This window comes from Lepidochelys kempii, chromosome 19, assembly GCF_965140285.1.
Source record: "Lepidochelys kempii isolate rLepKem1 chromosome 19, rLepKem1.hap1, whole genome shotgun sequence".
Taxonomy (NCBI): domain Eukaryota; kingdom Metazoa; phylum Chordata; order Testudines; family Cheloniidae; genus Lepidochelys; species Lepidochelys kempii.
Genome location: NC_136398.1, coordinates 17,306,298 through 17,321,875, shown reverse-complemented (window position 1 = coordinate 17,321,875; position 15,578 = coordinate 17,306,298). Strand labels below are relative to the sequence as shown.

The following is a 15,578-nucleotide window of genomic DNA, read 5'->3' as shown; positions in this document are numbered from 1 at the left end:
AGACCAGTAACTTACACCTCTGACAGATGAGGCCAATAAGGGCACGGGGCTCCCACAATGACTGGGGTAACTGTCTGCTAAGTGATGGTACTGCTAATGTGTCCCACTGCTGTGGGCACAGCACACAGAGAAGTTAGATTAAAAATATCACTACTCTTGCCAGCAGGGTGACTGTAACACGACTTTATGTCTTAGAAATCAGATCAATGCCACAGAAGACCCCCAAAACAGAGAGAGACAAAGCAGGCTGCTCCCTAAACCCGAGAGGCTGAACTCACCCCACCATCCCCTACACTGCCTTTGCCGCCTTTCTGCTGCCAGGTCCAGCTAGCACAGTTCCCTACAGACCCCACAGCCTGCATGTAGGACAAGGAAAACCCCAAGAAATGTAAAGTGATAGCTTACCATTTTAACACAGTTTTCAATACACCGCATTCACCATCCTCTCTCCTCCTTTCTCCTCAGCCTCCACGCCCAGATCCACAGCACACCCCTGGCTTTTCCCCACAGCAATTTCCAGACTCTCAGAGTGGAAGGGGTGTGGGGCTGGGGAATGGGGAACAGGTGTGCATCACGGAGAGAACGCTCCCCTGTGCTGGGGGAATCTCTCCTTTCACTTCCCAGGAGCTGCTCTGTCTTAAGGGGGCAGGGACCCTTGCTTCTGCTCAGGGATTCTGTTCGGAGCAGGGATGGTGAAGCTGGCTCCGCTCACCCCTGGCTGGCTCACGCCACTGGATTTGCGGCAGAAGCAGCGTGACATGGGGCAGGCACAGTCTGGTTCTGGGGCAGCCTGTCCGGCTTTGTTCCACATGGCTCTGTTTGTCATGAGGCCAACCTACTACAAGTCGGGAAAGCCCAGGAATGGTGCACCCAGTTCTGGGTCAGCCTGGGGGCGGCCCAGGCCAGTCCAGATCCAGCCTGGTTTGGCTTTCTTGGGCAGGGGCTGACCCAGGCAGGGATGGCTTCTTCTGGATCTGTCTGATGCCATGGCAATCTGGTCTGGTTTCGCTCAGCACAGGGCCAGCTGGAGCCAGGCTGATCCCCGATTTGGGCCGGGTCTTGAAGAGACAGGGGAAGACAGTGAACATACAGGGGGTCTGAGCTGCAAAGTTCCCCTTCAAACTCCAACTTCCCCCTCATTCCAAATTCACAGATCCAGGGGCCCAAGCCTTGGAGTTTGGCTCCTGATCCCAAGCCCGGGGATGTGGTGGGGTGAAAGGGGGACATCTGGTGAGCAGAAGCCCAGCTGAGTTACACTGTGGTTTGTCCAGCCAGAGATGGACTAGCAATGGGGCAGCCCTCTGATCCCCAAGCCTTGACATAAAAAGCTCCCCCGCCCCTCCAGGTTATCCACTGAGTGGATCGTTCCAGTGCTGCAATCCCTGGCAGCGGGGGCAGCTTGTTCTGGGAGGCTGTTGAGCTGCTCTTGGGCCCAGGTTGACCTGGCTGCAGGGCAGTGCTAATGGCCTGCACTGGGGCTGCTGGAGCAGGCCAGCAGAGGGAAGGGTTAAGTGAGATTCTGAGGCTCTGACATTTTGCTAATGTGCTGTGTTAATTGATTCGCTCATTTCCATTTGTTCCTGTTAAAGAGAGACAGATGAGAGTGATCCTGCCGCGCAGTCACTTGGCAGGGAGCATCTCCGCTGAGTGCAGATGTGCTCCTGGCTCATCTATTACCATCAGGTCTCCAGGCTACTCTGAGTGGAGCCACTTTTCCAAGGCTCTGGAAAGGCGCGAGGGGCTGGGGCCATGAATCCTGGCTCCCAGTGGCCATGGGCTGCCCTCATCACAGATCCACTGGACCCACCGCACAGAGAGCCCCGGATGCAGGCAGGAGGGGAAGGAGGCAGGTGCTGCCACGGCTGATGAGCTGGTGCTGGGGAAGGAGTTGCTGGAGTTGGGAGGAAAGATGGAGCTGGGCAGGTGCAAGATGATGTGTTTGGAAAAGCAGTCCCAGAACAGAGCTATGCCATTTCCGGGGCTCCCGGATTCCCCTCTCCTGGAGTTTGCAAGGGCCTTAGGAGAGCAGTGCAGCCTCAGCCCCGACCCCAGGTCACTTGCATGCCAGCAGCCTCTTTTGTGCCTCAGTTTCTCAGCCGTATGTGGGATAATGTCACCGTATCACTCTGGGAAGGTACTTGGACATCTACAGGTGCACAGCGCCACATGAGGGCTGAGAATTGTTACTGTTAACAAATGAAATACAGCGGCAACACTTGGCAGCTTTCGCTGCCAGATCTCAAAGTGCTTTGCACACTCTTCTAACCTGGGAAATCAGCATTGTGAGTCCCGCTTTTCAGATGGGGGAAAGTAAGGCATTGAGCAGTTATAGGACTGGCCCAAGGTTACCCAGGGAATCAGTGGAAAAGCTGAAGTAGAACCCAGGAGTCCTGGTGCCCAGTGCTGAGCCCTCACTGCTAAACAACACTCCCTGTGAAAGATACAGGTTTCAGAGTAACAGCCGTGTTAGTCTGTATTACTAACAGCAGGAGAGTAATAGAATAGTAATAGAATAGAATAAATATTAATATTACTATTACCAGCAGGAGAGTGAGTTTGTGTGTGTATGGGGGTGGGGGTGTGTGTGAGAAAACCTGGATTTGTGCTGGAAATGGCCCACCTTGATTATCATGCACATTGTAGGGAGAGTGGTCACTTTGGATGAGCTATTACCAGCAGGATAGTGAGTTTGTCTGTGTGGTTTTTGGGAGGGGAGTGAGGGGGTGAGAGAACCTGGATTTGTGCAGGAAATGGCCCAACTTGATTATCATGCACATTGTGTAAAGAGTTGTCACTTTGGATGGGCTATCACCAGCAGGAGAGTGAATTTGTGTGTTGGGGGGTGGAGGGTGAGAAAACCTGGATTTGTGCTGGAAATGGCCCACCTGATGATCACTTTAGATAAGCTATTACCAGCAGGACAGTGGGGTGGGAGGAGGTATTGTTTCATATTCTCTGTGTGTATATAAAGTCTGCTGCAGTTGCCACGGTATGCATCTGATGAAGTGAGCTGTAGCTCACGAAAGCTCATGCTCAAATAAATTGGTTAGTCTCTAAGGTGCCACAAGTACTCCTTTTCTTTTTGTGAAAGATACAGTAATCTTGTCAAAGATCCCCTTAGCCTCAAGTCAGGAGAGAAGCAGAGAGAATCTCTGTGTTGGGTCCTTCCAAGGCATGAGGAGCTATACATGAATGAAGGCAGGCTGCATTCTGGCTGCCTGCACCTCGTCTGTGCAGTGACAATGAAGATTAGGGGCAAATTCTCAGTGGAGCAAACATCTTGCCTTCCCTTGTTTTGTCATATCTCAGTGTATAGACCAAGGTGTCCTAGCCCAAGCTCAATGGCTTCTCCCCTCTCTTAGACGGCTCTGTACATTCATGGTGCAGCTGGGAGCAGTGGTTAGAGCTGGTCGAATGTTTAACCAATGTGCGGGGGTTTTTTGGCCAACAAATGCATTTTGACAATATCAAAACATTTTGTGCAAACCGTTCAATTTCAATAACGTTTTCTATGGACAAAAACCCAAATTGAAATGTCAATGTTTGCTTGTGATGTCTGCACTGAAACAATCAAACTTCGTCATAAAACACTGAGTGAAATCATTTCCCTGGAAACATTCTCAGAACTAAAACAGCATTTCCCCTGGCTCTCTGAGCAGCAGGGCCCTGCCTGGCACCATCCCTCCCTTGGCTTTCACCTCACACCAGCTGCTGGTTGGCTGGAGCCTCACTGCCCCGTGTCGGAGCTGGAGTGTTCAGCGTCTCTCTGCAGGAGAAGGCAGTAACTCCGAGTTCTCTTAGGACCAGTCAGTAGGATTCAGATTTCACAATTCTCAGAAGGCCCCTCAGGTCCTGCAAGCTCGAGGTTAGAGCCCCGATGGGCGCACCCACTAAGAGGGGCTCCCAAGGTACGTTGAAGTTTGGGACAACTGGGACTGAATCAGTGTCGTGGAAAGGAGCAGGCAGGCTCCAGAGTGAGATGCAGAGCCCCAGGAACTGGAATGCAATGGGGAAACCTGGGCACAGGCCCGCACTAGGAAGCCCCCTGTGTGGGACTGTAAGGGCAGCCTGTGATGGGCTTGTCCCACAGGGTATCACAAACCCTGGGAGCCTGGTCAGCAGAGCTGCAGGTGTGAATTCCAGCTCGAGGAGATGTAGCCGGGCAAGCGCTGATCCAGCCAGTACGCTACAAATAGAGCGTTTGCCTATGGCAGTGCAAGGGGTGCGAGGGGCTAGCCACCCGCCTGCACGCCTGCGGGCTCAGCCAGGATCGTGCTCCGGTGGCCAGCGCTGTCTGCTGCTTGCTTCACCATGGACACCCTTCTAGCTTTACTGCCCTAGCGCAATCAGAGCTCGCACATGTACAGCCGCTTGAGCTGGAAATTACCCCGCCAGCTCCACTGTCCACATCCCCCCTGCGGATCCTGGCTCGGGGGGGAAAATCCTTTTGCAGTACTTAATGAAAAGCACCCTTCAATTCTGCATGGACTCCAGGCGGTAAATACACCTATTGCTTGCCCATTAATTACTTAGTGACTTGCCTAAGTGCCATGGCACCCACTCCCTGCAGGCCAGGTCAGCACTGAACTTGCTCCCCTCTCCCCGTGAAGGGCAAGAACCCCAAGCCATTCCTGAGCAGCTGTGAGATCTGGCTTCCTCTGTGCCAGCAGCCAGCCGGGGGACTCCTTCACAGGCACTGGAAAGGGCCGAGAATCCCTCGCACTTTTACATAGTGTTTTATGAGACACTATTAATGGAATGCTGGAGTCCCCAGTGCCCCTGGATGTTTGCCTTGTGGCCATGCCGCCAATATATAAAGTCAGTTATAAATGGCTTCAATACTGCAGAAAATACCGTCTCCAGAAAAAGGGAAAGGGATGTAAAGGAAAGCGGAGATAAGGGTGTGACAGGGTCTCCTGCAGGGAAGAAAGTGCAGAGCACAAATCCAGCAAATCCTCCCAATCTTTATGCTAGAGAAGGGCCCGAAGCTGAACCATGTCGTGTTTCAGGGGGTAGATTTAAAGGCCCAGCTCAGAGCCTGCCTCACAGTGTTGGTTCTGGGTGGCACCCATGCCTGGAAGGGCCTGTTCTCCAGGACTGGTGCAGATGGTGAAGCACTGAAGCAGACAGCCATCCCAGCCTCACCTCTGAGCTCAACAGGGTTCTTGAACAGGAGAAATCTCACAGCTTGTGAGAGTTCAGTGCTGCTGGATCTCAGGCTGACGACCACTCCTACTCCAGTCTCGAACCCAAACCCTGAGCCCAGCTCCCATTATCCCTGGATCTGCCCATCCCTGATTTCAAACCATGGCTCCCTGAGACCTCCAGGACCAGGGTCTCTTTTCTCCTTCCTCCATGGAATCCTGCCTTCTAGCTGTAGCCAGCTGCCTGGTCCCATTCATAGCTCTATGAGGTCACGCTAGATAGAGGCGACAAAGAAAAATCTCATCTACAGATACATTTAAAGGTGAATGGAAAAGCTTCTTCCTGGCAAGTCCTGAGCTCAGAGCTCTGTGTTTTTCATGCTACAGCTGATGAAATCACGAACATTTAAAACAGAGCAGGACACTAGCGACTCCCCCAACAGGAATATCATCAGCCACCTTACGTGTCCGGAGTGCCCTGCCTCTCACAGGATCCCAAAGGGCTTTGCAAATGGCACGCATGCAGCAGCACTGAAATGCAGCCACCTCTGGGGTAAGAGGTGGCAGCCAGCACACTGCACAACAGTGGGAGGAAGGGAGGCCGTGTCCAAGATCATCAGGGCAAAGCAGGTGAAAGGCACCAGCCGGGAGATCTCTTAAGTCGGTGCAGAGCCAGGAGAAGCCTCCGCTTTAAACACTTTTGTCCAACATGTCTGGACACGGGGTGATTTCCTGGGATTCGGTTTAGCTGCTTTGGAAGGATAACAAAAAACCATGGCTGAGCTGGTTCCAGGGGCCCAGATCTGAGCTTAGCTCACTGAGCTCAGCTCTTGTCTGGCAGGCAAAGTGGGGATTGATTATTTAACTCTTTGCTGGTACTGTCAGTCTCCACCCAGACTCTGTGCAGTGACATTTATGGCTGGGCAGTGGGAGTGAAGTGGTGCATAGAGCCTTGTGCATGACATCTGCACTGGTGTGAACTAAACCCTGGCTGATTCACTATTATAAACAGGATTGCCCATGGGCCCTAGTGCTTAGCCAGTATCTGGGGCTTGCCAGGTGGTTTCTCTTAGGAGGAGAAATTGATCATATGAGTCAGGTCTAGCCTTTGATAGGATCCTATTATTTACAAAGAACTGGGCTTGTTTAATCTGCAGAAGAGAAGAATGAGGGGGGATTTGATAGCTGCTTTCAACTACCTGAAAGGGGGTTCCAAAGAGGATGGAGCTCGGCTGTTCTCAGTGGTGGCAGATGATAGAACAAGGAGCAATGGTCTCAAGTTGCAGTGGGGAAGGTTTAGGTTGGATATTAGGAAAAACTATTTCACGAGGAGGGTGGTGAAGCACTGGAATGGGTTCCCTAGGGAGGTGGTGGAATCTCCATCCTTAGAGGTTTTTAAGGTCAGGCTTGACAAAGCCCTGGCTGGGATGATTTAGTTGGGGATTGGTCCTGCTTTGGGCAGTGGGTGTGACTAGATACCTCCTGAGGTCCCTTCCAGTCCTGATCTTCTATGATTCTAAGAATGTACAAAGTCCTGTTCCGCTGAGCACAGTAGAAATGAACAGCACCAGGCAGTTTTCCTTGCTCACAATTTCCTAGTTGAGCCCCTTCAGCCAGCGCTGCGCCCCAGAAATCTGTCTCTGCTCCCTATAAGGGTCACATGCATGGCTGCTTCTCTGGCTGTCTTTTTGAGTGCTTCATGCTTCTGCCAACCACAGAGACACACCCAGGTGAACCAATCAGCCCCCATTCCCTATTCCTCAGGACAGCCCCTCTTAGTCTCCCTGAATTAGTTCTTGCTCAGGTCTTCTCATCTGGCCCAGTTCTTTGGGCAGTGGCTTCTATTATTTCAACTATATTATGCCATAAAAAAGCTTAATTGCTTTTTCCATTTACCCTGACTGAAGGCTGGCTAGCACCATCAGCTTCAAAGAGGTAGGTGATTGCCTTTAGATCAAAGACACACTTGATGGCAGCCGTTAACACATTCCAGCATAACAGTATTTCTCTTCTGCTTGCTCAGGAACTGTTCATTTCAGCTACCTCTTTGACTACTCCCTCTTAATGATTTGTGAAACATGACAGGTCTCCTTAGTCACATGGTGTAGTGTTTACTTCCTGACTGGATGACTGACTCATTTATAAACAGGAGGGAGGCCAGAGATGGTGGCCCAGTGCTTCCTTTGTGAACACCCATGCGATCACCCTCACGAGGGCATTTTGTAAAGAAAAAAGAATTCACTCGTATGCACCTTTGCTGAGAGTAAATAAAAAGTGTAGCACTGTCATCATGGATGAGAGCGTGGGGGTCTATTAAATGGCTGCTCACGGATCCCTTCTCACTCTTGCTCCTGAATCCCAAGTGGTTCGTATTTTCCCAACAAGCGTTTTCATTTTGTTCCACATATTCACAGAATTTTTCTGTTTTTCCATTAAAATTTTTAATTTTCAGTTTGGGGTTTTCCCCCACCCTCTTTTCTCTCTCTTCATCCTCCTTTTATTTCCCTGCTGGAAAATGGGGGGTGGGGAGAGGGAGAGAAAAGGGAGAAAATACTTAAAACCAAACCCCCAAACCATTTCTTGTTGTCAAAGAACAAAAAACAAAATTCATTTTTCAATGAAAAACTGAATACCGAATATTTCTGGTAAAATATTTCATGTTGGTTGAAAAGCCCTTTTTCATCAGAAAAGTGGCCAATTTACTCCCAAGTCCTGGGCCCGATTTTGGGAAATGTTGATAAACTCATTGCAGCCAATAGGAAACGGCCAATTCCTCTCAGGTTGGAGCCAATGGGATCTTTGCCTGAGTAGGAACTCACCCCAGGATGGAGAAACACCTGCATCAGTTCTTGGGTGCAACAATTCCTCACCCACTGCTGGTACAGCGTGGGGCGTACTCCCCACACGGAGGGGGTAAATTAGGCCCAGTTAACCTATAGGCTGCACCGAGAGGAAAGCCAGGGAGGGCAGAGACCAAATTGCTGACGGCGCCCAGCTGAGAAGGAATGAGCAGGGGAAGTATAAAGCCTGGGAGTTGGCAACAGAAGGGGGCTGCAGAGAAGTAGTCTGCGGTCATGCCCGGAGAGGAGGGCGCTTGGGCCGGCAAACCCAGAGCAGGGGAGCCACGAGGTAGAGCTGGGAAGTAGGAAGGTGTCCAGGGGAAGAGCAACGTGATCTGGGAGTGAGCAGGCCACAGTAGCTAGAGGTAGGGCCCTGGACTGGAACCCGGAGCAGAGGGCGGGCCCGGGTTCCCCTCCCAGCGGCACGGTCAGAGCAGTGAAGGGAAGACAGCCGCTTCCTGGAGTGGGGTTTTCATAGCGCCTGGCAGAGGAAACATGCAGAATGACCTGGCCAAAGGGCCAAGGCACGGAGAGGGAATAGCCTGAGCTGCAGAGGCTGTGAGAGGAGGTCGGGAAAGACGCCGTCAGAAAGGGGCGCAGGGCCTGGCCAGTGCTATCCCCAGAGCGACCAGGAGGAGGCAGCCCCCGTGGTGAGCGGCCCCCGTGGTGAGCAGCCCCCGTGACAGAGACGTTGCCAGAGTGCGGGGGTCGGGGGGTCCCGAGCTGTGCAGCTGCAATAGTGTCACCTAAAATCCTCGCCACGTTTGAAAGCTCTTGGGAGCCCCGGGGTCTGATGTTCCTGGCCGCAGCTTCTCACTGGCTTCAGCTGAAGGGCGGATGCTCAGCACGTCCCAGCATCAGGCCCGGGCTGCTCGAGGTGGGCTCCCAGCACTCTACAGGCGGTGGCTGCTTTTGAAACCTGTGTCCTGAGCAATATCACACCCAATAGCGGCACGGTTTTATCGATCCGAATCCCGGGTCAACCATCACTGTTCCTGTCCCTTGACCGCCCCACCGGCCTGAAGCCAGCAAGCACTGACCTCAGCATCCCTCCCGCTCCGCCGCCTGTCTTTGGATCTCACCTCATTTTGAATGAAGGGTTTAGTGTTAATTACTTAAACCCAGAGGTGCTCTCCCCCCTCCCACACACATCTCTCCAAAGACAAACGGGTCCAACACGGGCAGGTTGGGCCCGGCTAGCACGTCTCTGCTCTTTCTCTCCTCCTGTCACACCGAGTTCAGATGATTCATGTGGCATGACTCCGCGTACGCCTGCTTGGGCATCGTAAGATGTCAGTTGCCATGGCAACATGATGCAACACGTCCCGGCGTTGCGTGGCTGAGGTTCTTCCAAACTGGCAGGGCAGGGAGGTCGTCCTCTCTCCTCCTTTTGGAGGAAGCGCGTCACCCAGGAGTGACACAGCGGGAGACGTGGTAAAGGAGCCCTCCCATGAGGAGATCCTATTCCGTCAGCCTCTTGGCATCTCTGTCCTGCCATCTGTGCCGAGGAGTCTAGGCTGCTGCATTCACTCCATGGGTGTCACTCCCAAGTAACCCTGCTGGATTTCATGGACTTTTCCTGGATTTACACCAATATAAATGAACTCGATTCAGCCCAGGGGTGCATTTCTGCGGAGTGTCATTGCGAAGCACGACCCCCATTATATTCTGAGATTCTCCAAGGAGACAGCAGGTAGCTAGTCAGGAATTAGCTACCAAAATGGGGAACACAAGAGGGTAAGAGTGTGAATGTTGCTGTGGTGGGTGAACGTCACAGCCCAGGTAAGCTATGGCTACATGCTGGCTCTGAAACTACCAGATTTCAGGGAAGGGTCTTACCTCTAAGCAAGTGCCTTAGCGCATAGGTATGGCTCAGAGATGTCCAACATTTGATGTAGTTGGAGTTGGTCCTTCTTTGAGCAGGGGGTTGGACTAGATGACCTCCTGAGGTCCCTTCCAACCCTGATATTCTATGATTTCTTAGCCAAACTACCCTAGCCTCTGGGGCCTGCAAAGTTAGACTGGGAACAGGAAATGGGAGAAAGCAGCCCATTTTTGACCTGCTGAAAGCCCTGGGCCAAGCCAAGCCCTAGCAATTGCAATGATGCACTGGTCAGATCACCTGGATGTAAAAACGTAAGTCTGTCCAGGCTGAGCTCAGAGACCTGGCCCATTCATGCACAGTCAGCAACACACAGTGCAGCCAACAGAGGGAGACAAGGCCCACACTGGGGGTAAAGAGAGAAAGGGTTGGGTGTGAGGGGAAGGGGTAACACGACCAGCACCCAGCACAAGACTTAGCAGGGAGAGTGAGCGACAGAGGGAGGGGGCCTGGGGTGAGCGGGGCAAGCCTTGGAGAAGGGGCGGGGCAGGTGTGGGGCCTTGAGGAAGAAGGTTGGGCAAGGGTTTTCGGTTTTCTGCAATCAGAAAGTTGGCCACCCTAAGGTCAGCCTCTATGAACCTTGGGAAGGTGCTGGCAGGGGCCATCCTCCCAGGGAAGGGACCCTACCGTGGCTCTGCAGAAGGGAGCTACCCTCCAGATGAGGGCGATCAGGGCCCTTGCTGGGGCGGAAGAGCGGCCTTGCAGGTCAGTATGGGAGGCATGGCCATGCTCCCAGGCCAGGCCGGACAATGCGCACCAAGCAGGCTCCAGACACAGGGAGCGTCTCTGGAGCCCCGCGGGAACGGGAGCGTGAGGGTTTGCGTCACGTGAAGGCCGCTGTGGTGTTCTCGCTCCAGTGCAGCTGGCTGAGGGGTAACAGCACAGACCTCGCTGCCTTTGCAGGCAGTGTCATGCTTACAGGGACACCCATACAGCTCGGCCCCTCTCAGGGCCAGCTCATGTCTGGTGCTGAAAGCAACAGGCTGTCCAGGGACTCCAGAGAACCTGCCCAAGCAACTGACACAGGAGGGCCCTTCGCCATCGCTGCACCCTGGACTGGGGAGCAGGGACACTGCAGGGCGTTGGCAGCCTGGAGCACAAGGAGCTGCTGCAGATCCACGATGAGGGGCACAGAGGGAGCTGTGTGGTAGGGTGGCAGGGCAGGAATAACAGGGGTTGGGAGCCAGGAGTGACAGGCACCCATCCAGTTTGTAGAGGCCTGAGGCTGGAGGAGCAGGGAGATGTCAGTCAGGATTACAGAGCATCATCAAAGCCCTGCAGGCAAGGGGGCTGGGCAGGTCTCTCAGCTGGGCATGCTGGGAAGGAAGAGGAGGGTGGATGAAGGATTCCCGGGTTTGCTGCCCCAGGCTCAACTGCAGGACAGGGAGGTGGGATGCAGGGTCATGCCCGTGGCTCCTGAGCCTGGGTCATGCTGTCCTTTGCTCTCACTCCTGAAACCTGCAGGTAACTCACCTTTGCACACAGTGAATCCAGCCAAGGTCCCTGCTCCCCCCACGAACACAGCCATCCCCATCCCGCACCCCTGTGCTCCTTTCCCCTGCGGGAACAGGGGTCAAAGAGCACGTGGCAGGCAGACTCTCTGCCTAGATCACTCCAAGGGGAGTCGGGGGCACTGACGCTCCAGGAGCCAGCACTGGGTTTCCTCCTTGGCCCTGCTCCCCTGGAAGCAGAGCTTTGTGGACCATTCCTACGTACGGCTCCCTGGGAGCAGAGGGATGGTCTCTCTGGAGCCCAGCGCAGAAGGAAATGCTGACGGTTTAAATCATGAGCCTCTGCTTAACTTCTTGGAGCTCTGCTAACGGAGGGTCTCCAGCCAGGGCACATGAGTGAGCTCCCGCACTGGGCAGAGGCCACAGAACCCCCTTGCCGTGTGCGAGCAAAGGGCCGGCTCCAGCTCATCGAACGCAGCCTGGCAGGTCAGGCAGCCATGGGGCTATTCTCCCAGCTGGCCTGGGGTGGGATCTGGGACTCTCCCAGTGTCTGAGGGCTCCAGGACATCCCAGGCGATTGCACAGGGTTACAACGCTAGTGCGAGTTTGTCCCCTTGTATGTAAGGGGAATGCCAGGCTCTGCAGGGTAGGGACAGACCCCCCCACCCCGTCCTCCCAGCAGACTGCCTGGCACCAGTGGGGCCCTACATGCTGTATATGGATCTAGCCTCGTTTCTCTTTATCATCCCCCCCAGTTTGCCCCCCACAGCCTCTCCCAAGCACAGGGCCTTTCCTGTCCATGCCAGCTTTGCGGCCTCGATGCAGTGTCTGGGGCTGCTCACTCTCTCCAGCATAGCATCACAAAGCTTTTGATACGGTCTCCCACAGTATTCTTGGCAGCAAGTTAAAGAAGTATGGGCTGGATGAATGCACTATAAGGTGGATAGAAAACTGGCTAGATTGTCGGGCTCAACGGGTAGTGATCAATGACTCCATGTCTAGCTGGCAGCTGGTATCAAGCGGAGTGCCCCAAGGGTCAGTCCTGGGGCCAGCTTTGTTCAATATCTTCATTAATGATCTGGAGGATGGGATGAATTGCACCCTCAGCAAGTTCGTGGATGGTAGATACGCTGGAGGGTAGGGATAGGGTCCATTGTGACCGAGACAAATTAGAGGATTGGGCCAAAAGAAATCTGATGAAGTTCAACAAGGACAAGTGCAGAGTCCTGCACTTAGGACGGAAGAATCCCATGCACCGCTACAGACTGGGGAGTGACTGGCTAAGCGGCAGTTCTGCAGAAAAGGACCTGGGGATACAGTGGACGAGAAGCTGGATAGGAGTCAGCAGTGTGCCCTTGTGCCAAGAAGGCTAACGACATATTGGGCTGCACTATTGCACGAGGCATAGGCGTTGAATTTTATTTTTCCACATGGGTGCTCCACACTGGCTCTGCCCTAAGGCCTGCCCCCGGGTCCCCTCCTCCCCTGAGGCCCCCGCCCGCCATCTGCTTGCTTCTCTCCAGCAGGTGAAGGTGGATGCTGAGCGTCCACTATTTTTTTCCCATGGGTCCTTGAGTCCTGGAGCACCCACGGATCGGTGCCTATGGCATTAGGGGTTACCTCTGGAAGATTTGAGGCCTGCAGTGGGGAGAGACTTGCCTGCAGTGGGCTTATCCCTCCCAGGAGATGGGGCGAAGGGAGAGTTGGTGCTCAAAGATTGTTCTGTAAAGTGGGGAGGTGCAGTTAGCAGCCCCCCCACCATCAAAGGGAAGGGCTAGTTGTAGGGAGAGAGCTGGGGGCCAGCGGGGTGGGGGGGGGGGGGAGGGAGGAGGAGGGGACAGAAAGGAAGGGGCGTTCCTAGGGAGTTAGGAAAAGGATTTGGTGTTTATCCAGCTTACCTTGTGCTGCAGAACATCCCAGATCCTGGAAGATCATGGCAGCCCCAGGAGATGAGGACACACCCCAAATCCAGTGGCTGAACGTTTGGGCTTGCAGGTGGGTGAATGCAGCATGGGGCCTGTACCCAGGATGCCGCTGAGAACTCAGCTAACCCCGGGCTCTGTGATTTGGGCCCCGCGGCAGAGGAGAGCACATGGTGAGGGTAGGCATCCTGGGCAGAGACGAGGGTGGGACGTGGCCTGCCATGGAAACAGGGGCAGTCGTGGGAGAAGCTGCAGAAAAGGGGGAGAGCGGAAGCTGCCTCGGGGGGGAGTGGGGTGGAGCATCCCCCCCTCCCAGGATCTGCTGGAGAACATCCTCCCGCTCTGGCAACAGGACAGCAGCCCATGCCTTCTCCCTTCTGTCTGTTTACATGCTGCAAGCGGCGTACATGCGTCATAGCTGTCAGCCCCACAACCCGCAGCGGGATGGATCCCTCCTCTGCTCGCCCGTGCGTCTGGCGCTCCCGGGGCTGGCAGGGCCTGCGAGTGCTGCTGTGGCAGGCAGGTGGGATGGCTGCTCTTTGGAAAGGGCACATGCCCTGAGCCGGGAGGGAGGGTTCAAGCCGGTCAATGGCTGCTCCCGGTGCTGAACCAGGGAACCCAGCCCAGTCCCCTTGGCCAGAAGGCCTGTGGCTGCAAACGAGCTGCGGGATAGACTCTGGCCCGGAGAAGAGGCCTGGCTCGGATCCTGTCTCTCAAGACAATTCAGATGCAGCTTGCAGCCCTAAACTGGGAGTCTCCACGGTCAGCAGGGGTTCATTATCTGCAACTTTCCATTCCTCCCGACTCCTTCCCAATGGAGTGAGGGGCAGGGGACATAATGTCTGGGCTCGGCTCTGCACCGGGGCCTGCCGACTTGCCATCTGGGACCCTACCTCGCCTGGCAAGCTTACACAGGGCCCAGTGGCTCGAGCGGCCTCTCCTCAGGGCCCCAGCCAGCCATGCTGAGCTCCGGGGCCTGCACTGTATTCTGGGGAGCACTGCTCCTAGCCCGGGGCCCCCCAGCCCAGCGAGGCCCGTGAGGCTCTGCCAGGAATTGCTGCATCCCAAGCAGGGGAGGCAGAGAGCTGTTCATTTCCCCTGCAGGATTGTGGGTGATGGGCCAAGGCCATTCTTCAGGCGGGAGGGGAGAAGCAGCTTTGCTGCCATCGGCTCCACAATGCCAGGGCTGGGGAGAGCCCCAGCAGGCTGGGCCAGTCTGAGAAGCAGCATACAGACCCTCCTGCACTTGCTGTGACCTGGGGCTCATTCGGAGCACGGAGGCCTCCTGGGACCAGGGAGAGACGAAACTGTCCCGCTTCTGAGGGTGTTGCTGGGGTCTTGGTGACAGCCCTCCAAATGGGGGTCCCCCCAGGGAGCCGGGGGGGCCTTCATGGAAATGCCACATCTCATGAGTTCATGTGACGGGCACTAAACATGGGTCATAGAGAGCCCGATGAGACTCTCCAGGCCGGCCAGTCATGGGAGCGGAGCAAGTTGCGAGGTCTGTATCCCTCAGAGAGGCAGAAGCGAGATTGGAATCATAGAATATCAGGGTTGGAAGGGACCTCAGGAGGTCATCTAGTCCAACCCCCTGCTCAAAGCAGGACCAATCCCCAACTAAATCATCCCAGCCAGGGCTTTGTCAAGCCTGACCTTAAAAACCTCTAAGGAAGGAGATTCCGCCACCTCCCTAGGTAACCCATTCCAGTGCTTCACCACCCTCCTAGTGAAAAAGTTTTTCCTAATATCCAACCTAAACCTCCCCCACTGCAACTTGAGACCATTGTTCCTTGTTCTGTCATCTGCCACCACAGAGAACAGTCTAGATCCATCCTCTTGGGAACCCCCTTTCAGGTAGTTGAAAGCAGCTATCGAATCCCCCCTCACTCTTCTCTTCCGCAGACTAAACAACCCCAGTTCCCTCAGCCTCTCCTCATAAGTCATGTGTTCCAGTCCCCTAATCATTTTTGTTGCCCTCCGCTGGACTCTTTCCAATTTTTCCACATCCTTCTTGTAGTGTGGGGCCCAAAACGGGACACAGTACTCCAGATGAGGCCTTACCAATGCTGAATAGAGGGGAACGATCACCTCCCTCGATCTGCTGGCAATGCCCCTACTTATACATCCCAAAATGCCTTTAGCCTTCTTGGCAGCAAGGGCAAACCATAGACTCATATCCAGCTTCTCGTCTGCTGTAATCCCTAGGTCCTTTTCTGCAGATTAATAAAGAGAGATTAATAAAACTGGACTTTTCAGCTTGGAAAAGAGACGACTAAGGGGCAATATGATAGAGGGCTATAAAATCATGACTGGTGTGAAGAAAGTAAATGAAGTGTTAT

At 54.3% G+C, this 15,578-nt stretch overlaps 1 protein-coding gene across 1 annotated transcript in view; it reads right to left on the bottom strand.

Moving 5' to 3' along the window:
* Positions 1-421: 421 nt before the first annotated feature.
* The window catches only part of LOC144929561 (uncharacterized), an 82,121-nt gene continuing 66,964 nt past the window's right edge, over positions 422-15,578 (bottom strand). The window contains exons 3-5 of the mRNA XM_078849458.1: positions 13,647-13,776; positions 11,340-11,424; positions 422-546 (exon numbers count right to left, since the gene is read on the bottom strand). Coding sequence (XP_078705584.1) covers positions 422-546; positions 11,340-11,424; positions 13,647-13,776 — 340 coding nt within the window. The remainder of the gene's footprint in view (positions 547-11,339; positions 11,425-13,646; positions 13,777-15,578) is intronic.